Raw genomic sequence first — 10,528 nt, 5'->3', positions numbered from 1 at the left:
TCTATTCATATGCTTCACATCTGCCTTGATCAGATCCCTCACAGCCTTCCACTCTTCCTGGCATGGACCTGCCTTCAGTGTCCTGTTCTGTCCCTGGCTGAAGTCCATCTCCCTACTCTGCTTCCTGGAACTGATTTCTCAGAGCTCACTACTCTTCTATACAGTCATTCATACAAATAGCTTCTATTTGGGGGTGCATACCAAACATGTTCTTCCTTTAGAAATTACATGTTTTGTGTAAAGCTCTACTTTCCTCAATATGACATGAACCACTTGAGATGTGTCTTTTTTAAATCTCCTACAGGACTGAATGCAGCTTGGTTGGTACAGTGCATGCCTGGCATATTCAAAGCCCTGGGTTCCATCCTGAGCACTGCAAACAACAGGCTTAGACCTGTATGACTAAAATCCCAGCATTCAGAAGGTACAGGCAACAGGACCAGTTCATGGTCAAGGCCTTGGGCACAAACAGATAAACATTTTAAATGAAATCTCCTCTAGAGGTAATCGTTGTATGATTCATGTGATGAGTGCCAGGTAAATGCAATCAGCAAGCATGTGAATGAACAACTAAAACGTCTAGAAAACCTTGACAAAACACTGGGGCTCACACAGGCTTATTTGCTTATCTTACAAAAAGTGCAGGACACTTACATACAGCCTACATAAGTCACGGCAAAACTACTGACTTACACTTACAGTATCCAATGTTTAAACTTCTTTTTTTTTAAAGAAAAATCTGTTTGAAATGACGTTCATGTAGTGTGTGTGTGTGTGTGTGTGTGTGTGTGTGTGTGTGTGCGCGCACACGCGCACACACATGCATATGTGCGTGCACACACATGCCAGGGGGGAGTGTATCAGAGGGGAAAGGAGTTAGTTCTTCTGTTCTTTTTCCCTGCTGAGTAGCTCATGTGCCAGCCTCTGGTTAGGATAATGACTTCTCCAGGTCACAAAGCAGCAGTGGTGTAAGTGCAGACCCCAGAGATTCTCCTGTGCAGGCTGCATTGAGTTTAAATATACATTGAGTTCAGTCGACTCAGAAAGGAGAATAGGAGTCTTAAAACACAAAAAGCCAGCAGAAAAAATTGTATGCTTTGCTCGGAATGTCAGTCCAATGAGGAGAAAGTTATCCTGAAAGAAGGCATGGCAATCAATACCAGAAATAGTGGCCTAAAATTGTCAGTTTATTGAGATATGTTTAAATATCACAATAAACTTTACACCAAGTTCTTAACTGATTTTGTTGAATGATTCCTTTTTTATTTTGCAAAGATATCCTGCCTCTGGAAGGAGCTTAATGTGTTAAACTCCACAGCAATTTTATGACTCCTCCTCATATTTTAAAGTGACTAGATGACTACAATAAGTTGAAAAGAATTTTTAATAATGAAAAGAAAATTAGTTTTCATTAAAGAATCATCAGAAATTTGCCCAGAGTTACACATTTCACTTGATTTTCCTTGGATCTCACAAATGTCCATTGTCCTGGCCACTATGAACACTGAAAAAAATTTTACACTGAACATCTGTATCCAATGAAGAATATATTAGGTGTCAGCTTTCAATTCTGTGTATTTTATAACTTAGAAAGGTGGGGTTTTTGGCTAAAACTGAGACTGTTATATACTTTATAGTTGAAATGGACTGCCTCAAATGAGGGAAAAATGCAAGACTGAAAAGTTCTATTTAAAAAATCCTTTATATGTAATATATTTTCCATCAAAATATTAAGTCATTAAATATATATTTTTAATGTACTATATAATTGTAAGAAGTCAGTTATAATAGTTTTATGGAATGATTCACTACTCTACTTACATTCCACACATATCACTAACAGCATTTAAGGAAAAAGCAGAATACAATGCCAGTTGGGTTTACCCAAAACTTATCCATAAGAGCAGGCTGTGAGAAGGAATTATAATTCCTTAATAAAATAGCATGCGATTAATGACCTCTGCTTCAAAAATCAGGTCTTCCTTATTGTATTAGGCAACATATCAGATTATAAAGCATACACAAGGTGTGGTGTATCTGGAGTTAGATCATTGCCACATTCATAGCCCCGCCTTTCCTATGTCTGAGCATGTCTAGAGAATCAAGAATAATAGATGGGTACCACTAAACCATTTTGGACTGCCAGATACTTCAGCCCATAAGTGCCATGGGTGTAAAGATCAACCTAAGGTACTCTGATCTTGAATTTATATAATTATTTTCTGCATCCACAGTACTGAACTTTAATTTGACATCCTTTCAGTCATGACCGATAACTGGCTAGTAGTGACCAAGGCATCTGATTGAGTAGCACAGTAGGCACTGGCCCTTTTGGCCCTAAAGGCTAATGAAGAAAAACATCATCAGCCTTAGGATTTTTAGGGAGGACTCTCACAGTACAACAGAGTGCATGTTACTATTTACTGTTTTGTAAAACAAATCCACACAATTAGCACAGAGCCCTTTGACCCAGGTACTCCAGGTTCAAAGTCTGTGCTCTCAGCCATTCATCTTGACAATTTCAATATTTACTGAACATACAGTGACTATTTCCTACAGCAGACCATTCTTCCAAATGAAATTGTTATTGTTCTGCTTCCTTACATAGAAGTGTGAAAATGGTCATCTTGGGACTGTGAAGTGAACAGGATGCCTGGGACATAGCTGAGAAGATTGTGCAGCCATGTTCTAATAGCTGCTTTGGAACAAGGCAGAGGAAACCGGGTTTAGTTTTAGTGTCTAAAGATAATTCTGATGCTACCGTAGAAAGCTCTAATCCCTCCGTACCTTCCACTACTAGAGAACTTATATATCATTCATTTTCTAATGCAATCCAAGCTAGTATTTTTAACAGTGAATTACCTTATCTCAAATTACTTGGTATTTTTGAGACTGAATCTTGAGAGTGTGATATAGGAAGTGACTCATGACATCAGAGCTCATGATAACCCAAAGAAAATGTGCCCTGCAGTAGGAAGACCCTTCTGTCCCACGCTTACTGGACAACAGCTGTGTTTGATAGCAGTGACTTCCTTGAGACAGGGTTTCTCTGTGCAACAGCCCTGACGGTCCTGGAACATGCCCTGTACAGAGGTCTGCCTGCCTCCGTCTCCCAAGGGTTGGGACTAAGGGCTTATGCCGCCACATCTGGCTCAATGTTTACTTTTTAATAAAGAAAATTGTAGTTTTAAAAATAATTGGAAAATTTAAACGCATCACTTATGCTAAATTGAAAACTGCTAAATTTTCTTGTCTACCCATGAAGAATATCAGGAAAGTGGAACTTTAAATACTGTCAACTATCAATGCACTTTCTAAGTGATATAAGCAAAATCAATTCAGCGTAATTTAGATTTGGGGGAAATAGAGGGTACTTCTAAGTAGATAATAAACCCATCAACTCTTTTTAATGCTTGATAAGACTTTCTTTAAAATACAATACAAATAGCTTCAGTATCACTGAACAAAACTAATAGAAGATAAAGTATAATTTCTAAAGTATATAAAAACCCAAGTGACACGAACATTTTGCTACTACATTTGTCTCATAGCCACACCAACCCAATCCTCAGAAGTCCACTACCAACCACAGAGTTAGATATACTTAATTCTCCATCATGGATGACTGCTGCAATCTAGGGCTATCTATATATAACACTCTTTATGCTCAAAGAGATAATTAAAATTTCCTAAACATTTGTTGACATAAGCTTTTAGTGTCATGATACATTGTAGAGACAAAAACAGTGAGTGAGTGATACTTGGTTCCAAGTTAAAGGAGCCAAGTAGACAGCTTACAGTACAAACAGAACATGTGCATTTAATGTGTATCAGACATGTCAGTAATGGGTAACAGAAAGCACCATGTAAGAGGCAGCCCAGCACACATTCTTATTGAAGGTGGTAGAATCTTCATGGCTCAGCTCAGTCTTTCTTAAATGTTTAACATATGCTAGTCCATGGCCCCAGCTACAATCAAAAAATGCAGCAGACCTACACAGTCACAGAGTATTTCCTGCAAGATGCCAGGGCATGTGAGTGCTCCAAAACACAGAGAGTGACCTCCTCACAAGTCATGTCGCCTATTTCAACTAGCACACATCCCACAGGATAGCCAGTACTACTACATAAGCTGGGGGTGACTCACAGTTCATTACTGTCTCTTCATCTTTATGACTAGAACTCTATAATGGTATTTACAGTATCACATATCACATTAGAGACATAAATTCATCTATTAGCAAAACATGCATTCTCTCATCCATTTTTTGGTCTTCAAAGAATCTTAAAATGAATTGTCCTTTTAAAAAGTCCATATCCAATTGACAGTTTATGCATAGGATCAGAAACATCCAAGTTCAATCACTGACCATCCTTTAAAAAGCGCATTTTCATTTTTAAAGTTATAATTTTAAACAAGATAACTAAAATGGAATCATCAAAGTTCTCTGCAAGTGTGACCCCATGAGAACAAGAATCTAAAAGCTTAGCATTTCTCTCTCACTGAAAAGTTTGGTGCTTAGTACAGAAACATGGCCAACACAGACACTACCAGCAGGACAGTTCTATGGTATAAGCACACAGAAGCTAAGATGTGAGAGACAGCACTATACAGTAAAATATGTGAATAGTACTCAGATGATAAAAAGATGGTTTAAAAACCTCTCTCTCTCTCTCTCTCTCTCTCTCTCTCTCTCTCTCTCTCTCTCTCTGTGTGTGTGTGTGTGTGTGTGTGTGTGTACGTGTACTTGTATGAGTTTATGTGTACCATATGTGTGTGGTGCCCACAGAGGCCAACAGAAGACAACACATGCCCTGGACTGGAGTTGCAGATGGCTCTAAGGTGCCTATTATGAGTGATGAGAACATAGCCCAGGTCCTCCACTAAAGCAGCAAGGGCACTGACCCTGAGTGCTCCATCCTCAACAACAAATTGTTTACAGTTTTCCTTCCAAAGCAAGTGCACACTGGGAGTTGCTACTACTTATAAGAAAACCATTGTCCAACAAAGCCATTCAGCTCTTCATCTCTCATTATTACTCACACCATGTTTATTTTCTGATCTCCACATGTTCTATCACTTTGAACAGTTCCAAGTATTCAGAGTCCTTTCCAAATTATCAGGGAAGTGTTTCCTGAGTCCTAGTATTTTTCTACCTGAGGTGAATTCTACTCCATTGAAAGACAGTACTCAGTAACTACATTGTTTAATCCCTTCACGATTCCTTGTCTGCAGAGTTTCATAAACTATCCATTTCATTCACTACAACTACTAATAAAGAGTTAACAAGATAATCTGCTTCTTTTAAAAAATTATCCATTACATATTTACTTTGCTTATATATTTATTTTGTTGACCTAAACTCCCCAAACCAAAGTTCCAGACTCAGATTTCTTGGAAACTTAGATTTTAGGAGCTGGAAAGAATATTAAAGAGCATCTCCTCCAACTCTTTCATTTATGGTTGAGGACACCAAGCCCAGAACAGATAGCTGAGTGACTTTGGGCATGTTTCCTACCAGTGGAACAGCCAGAAGCTGAAGCCAGGTCTCCTGATGCCCAGAAAGGAGCCAGGTCTCCTGATTTCTAATCCAAGGATCTTTCCATTACACACACTGACTCTGTTCTTTGAGGCTGTATAGGGCTGCTCACACTGATCGAGCCTCTCTGAGAATGATCACATTGGTTAAATGAAACACTGTGATGACCTAGTCACCCAACACTGGGTCACGCCTGTGTAACCGGGCTATGTTGTACTCACTCCCATTCCTCCTGTCCTAACACCTCCATGGCCCTTTGTTGGTCACACTACTGATTACAATCAGTACCATTTTTTTCAAGGCAGTATATGATTCAGTCCGCAATGAGGCTTTTTTTTAAAGAAATAATTAACAATTTCACTGGACTTTATGAATGGAACAACAACTTATTTGATATTAACTATGATTGAGGAACTGTACAAAGTACTAGAGCCCATATTCTGAATTTTGGTATCATAATTCCAATGACAACTTGCATCTGTAGCAGATGGCTAAACATTAATAACAGTGGGCCCTGGAAGGGCAAAGGCAAGGGAGGCCACGACTGCCTATTTGATGAAGTTAAAAGTGAATTACTACCAAGTGCAAGTCTCCTCCTTCTTTTAGAGACAGTCCCCTGGTGGGGTGGAGGACCTTGCTTGGGGGAAAGGGATTCTAAAAACCTTTCTGAAGAGTATATTATCTATATTGACATTTAGTAGTTTTGGTTAAACCATAAAGTTAGTCAAAATGGGGCACTTGTGAGGAAGAAAAAACCACATATCTTTCCATAGACAAAGCCTTTTAAATATGGCATATGTGTATAAAAACCAGGAAGCAGAGAAAACCCTGTAAAAGGCAAACTGGTTCCCTGCCTTTGCTAGATTTTAGCCAGAAGGATGCAGTACATAAGCCCCATCTTCCTAGCTAGAAAGTGAAGTCTGCAGCTTGCAGGACTGCTTCAGTAATAAAATAGTATCAGTGCATCCAGTCTGCTAACCACAAAGCATCACCCAGGCTCTGCTTCTTCAACAGTTCAGTCCTACATTCTGAAAACTCTAAGGTCCTAGAGTTGTGCCTCACTCTCCCTGTCTGGGAAAATCTGTTACTGGGGATGCTTCAGCTAAATATATGATATGTACAAATCTGTACCAAAATATTGTTATACTTTGATCCTTGAAATTCATCAGACAAAAGAAAAGACACCATTAGCATGCACTTGTCACTTTTCTCAACAACACTGCTTTTCCAAAAATGTATATTTAAAACAAAAACAAACAAACAAACAAAAAACCCGATTTCAGGTCAAAGCTAAATGACTCTAGTCAGTCTACTTGGACGAAGCATAGGTATTCTCCCTGAGTTCCTGCCCTCAGCAGCTTTGGAAGGTGTGATGTGAAAGTAGGGCAAGAAAGACAGTTTTAGAAGCAGATTTCACAGGGCCTGTAGTTTGAACCAAAGCACAGGTCAAAATGGTCAGTTGCAAACCTGTGAGTCAGAAATAAATCAGACCTGAGTAGGAACAGTATAGGCAACTTGACCACAGATTTCCACATTCCAGTGCAGGATGTGGGGATATGAAACACAGTTAATGTGAGAGGCACTGGGAAATTCATTTAAATTTCCACAGGCTTCGATTTCCCAGATGAAAAATCCTAATAAAGAAGGTCTTTCTTTCCCAGCTACGGTCACATGCTTGGGAGAAGAACACCCTGAGAGGAGGTAAAATACACAAGACACTGTTATCTTTGCTCACAAAGTGATATCTTATAACCTTACCTAATAGATTGGTTAACCACAAGGCCAAGTCTTCTTTCATCGGCAGCAAATTAGCTTCGTGTCTGCTGGCCAGCCACTGGCTGTACTGATGCATATCAGACAGGCCAGGTCCGCTGCGGACCTTGGGGCTCAGGGCAGTGCACATCATTTATCCACTCCTAACACCTAGTGTGGAGACAAAAGAGCAATAGCTTTTCACACAAGTTAAAATTCACAAACTTCTACCACCATGACATTGCAATGAGCCTCACCCATGGGCTTCTGTGATGTCAGCTCAAGTTATTAATAATTAAACCCAGGAAGCATTATTTGCTTGATTTGTCTGACTTTCTAACTTTTAGTCAGTCACTTGGTAACAGAAACAATCAAAGGTCAGAGAGAAAATCAAACAATAAATGCTTAGCTCATGTAAAACAATGTATTTGGAAAGGGGCAGCTTCAAGGGGAAGGAACACTATAAAATGTAGTTCCTATAGTAAAATACAGGAGATTTTAGTGTCTAGTGTCTTTTAAGCTAGAGATTTCCAGATAATTTGAGTGTTGAACATGAGCAACTGATGGTATTCACATGATTTTAGGTAAACATATGGGGATTGCTGGTAAGACTGATACCTAAAAGATTCAGCTCAGCATGCAACTCATTGGTGATGGCCAAACTCATTCAAGGACACACGATTAAAACACAAGTATTGAGTAGGAGAGGAAGGGTCTCCACTAGCACTCTGAAAATCACAGAAGACCAAAGTTAGAAGGGAAGAGAGTCATAAGCAATCTGACTCTGTGGCATAACTGTACAGTTAGGCTAAGATCTTGTTCTGCCATCCTCACATGGAACTCTTTCCATAAAGACAACTATGTTAGTGGAAAACACTATTCTTGTAGTCACTGACTCTGATGGCCTTTGCTCCTCTACCATGATGCTTGCCTTGCTTTGAATCTTCCTTATTTTAGTCATACATAATGAGTTTTGTTTGTAATCAGTTTAGAGTAGAAGTATGATAATTTTTATATCTAAAATAGGAGCGGCAGAGAAAGAATTGCTTCTCATATTAGATATACTGTGTTAATACACAGCACAGTAAAAGTAAATAAATAAGATTATTTCATGACCTGATCACTTCACTGTATGAAAAGCATAAACCTCTATTTGAATCATAAAGTGTTTAAATATTTTAAAGTATATAAATATATTTAAGTATTTAAATACTTAAGTTGACCTTAAGTATATATACCTTTGCTTATTTTTTTTTCTTAAGCAGAGTCAGAGGTAACCCAGGATAACCAAAATGCTATATAGCAGACAGTGGCCTTGGCCTTCTGAGTCTTCTGCCCTGCCTTCTGAACTCTGGGACTACAGATGTGGCCCACCTATTGGCATACGGAACGCTAGAAAGCAGTCTTAGAGCCTTCTGCATGCTAGGCAAGCACTCTACCTACTGAGCTACATCTCCAGCCCGCTCTGAATTATTGAAAAACCTGATGCTATGTAAGTGAAGTAAATATATGGAAGCAGCCTTTGATCTGATCTAAAATGATTTCACCTTTGTTCGCAACGGTTCAGGCATTTCCTTTAGAGGCTATTTCACCATAGGACTTGCTCTGGCTACAAATCAGTATGTGCATAAAATGACCAAAAGAAGTCCACCCAAGCGACAAAAATCTCAAGACTATTTGCAACAGGCAACTCATTAGATGCATTTGACCTCCTGGATCCTTCATCTAAGCATTTCAAAATGACTAAATTACATGCTGTCTTCGGGGTTTTACTCCTTCAAACTTTGCACAGTACTCCTTTATAGTTATTCTCAAACTCTAATTTATTTAGGTTAATTTTTTAAAAAAGTTTCATTTCCAATGCATTCAACTCACTCTTTTGACATTCTCTAGATATCTGAAGTGAAGCACTAGGAAGGTGACCTGTGTTTACTACAACTTGCCAAAGGTTACAAGACTGTCAACATAAGAATTACAACATTGCTCTTGTTTATTCTGTCCCAGTTAGTAACAGCTTGCTTAGGGTTTCCCTTAATGTCTACAATTAAATATCAAAAACAAAAGACACCTGAAATACTTTCAATCCCAATTCTTTTAAAATTATGTTCATTCCAGCATAACAATACCTCTGTCCATAGCTAATCAGGATCCAACAAGGTTGTTAGCCTGTCAACATGCATGTAATCAATCATACATCTAAGCACATGAATCACACATTTAAATAGCTAATTGAAATCTTAAAAGGGTTACCTCTAAACTGTCTTCCTTCTCAAGACACAATCTCTCCCACTACTTCCCTGAAAGTGAGATATGGTCTCACAGTAACTCTACCCTCACCCTTTTGTGTGCCCTGTGACTCCCATTGATGCTTCAGAGCCCTGTGTCACTCTACAAAGGCAAGAAGACGCCTCAGGTTCTGAAGCTCATTGTTCAGCACAGAATCCATCAGGGGATCACTTACAGTGAGCCTAATGGCATGTAACAGTTCCAGCGAGGCAGAGACAACAATCCTTCCCCTCAACATTTCTCAACAGTGAAGTTGTTATTTTCCTTGACAGTGGCACCTTTATTTCTCATGCAATCTCTCTTGTGTTTCACCAGAAATGTAATCCAAACTATCTCCCAATATGAACAGATGAAATAACTAAAATCAGTAAGGATGATTAAGCTAATTTTAGTTTAAAATTGTGTACATAAGCACAATTTTAGTAGAGATGGTCAGTAAAAATGGGGTCAGATTTCCCCAGAGGCTTAGTTGGTAATTCAAATACTAGAAAGGTTAAATAACTAAACTATGACAAATACAGAGAGATACAAAGGTATTTTCACAGATAGGACTTCCCTGAATCCTCTCTAAAAAGAAAAAAAAATGGACAACATAATTTCTCTCCAGTTATTTTCCATATTTGAAATCATAACTACACTGAACATGACTCAGTGGGTTTTCTTAAACTCTCTATACATATGCCTTAGAATTGGCTAAAATCAGCTGGTAAACAGAAATGGACCCAGCTAGATGGAAAAAATATGGTGTTTGAGGAACTCACCAAATAATGAAGCAGACTCTCATTGAAATGACTGAACTATAAAGAGGTAAAGAAGGAAAGAGAAAAGGAGAAAAAGGAAGGAAGGAAGGAAGGAAGGAAGGAAGGAAGGAAGGAAGGGAGGGAAAACACAGAGGGAGAGGAGAGGAAGGAAGAAGGAAATGAAGACAATAAAGAATAGGGTTTGGAGGT

The 10,528-nt window shown here is 38.7% G+C and overlaps 1 protein-coding gene across 14 annotated transcripts in view; it reads right to left on the bottom strand.

Moving 5' to 3' along the window:
* The window catches only part of Gas2 (growth arrest-specific 2), a 133,621-nt gene that overhangs the window by 95,507 nt on the left and 27,586 nt on the right, over positions 1–10,528 (bottom strand). For 10 of the 14 annotated variants that reach the window (XM_017589558.3, XM_063271101.1, XM_063271078.1 and 7 more), the window contains one exon: positions 7,299–7,463. In XM_017589558.3, the coding sequence (XP_017445047.1) occupies positions 7,299–7,446 (148 nt within the window). In that variant the 5' untranslated portion in view covers positions 7,447–7,463. The other 4 variants (XM_063271079.1, XM_063271089.1, XM_006229273.5 and 1 more) reach the window with 4 other exon arrangements.

Source organism: Rattus norvegicus, chromosome 1 (assembly GCF_036323735.1).
Source record: "Rattus norvegicus strain BN/NHsdMcwi chromosome 1, GRCr8, whole genome shotgun sequence".
In the NCBI taxonomy this organism is placed as follows: domain Eukaryota; kingdom Metazoa; phylum Chordata; class Mammalia; order Rodentia; family Muridae; genus Rattus; species Rattus norvegicus.
Note: the sequence above shows the minus strand (reverse complement) of the source record. Positions and strands in the feature narration are given on the sequence as shown.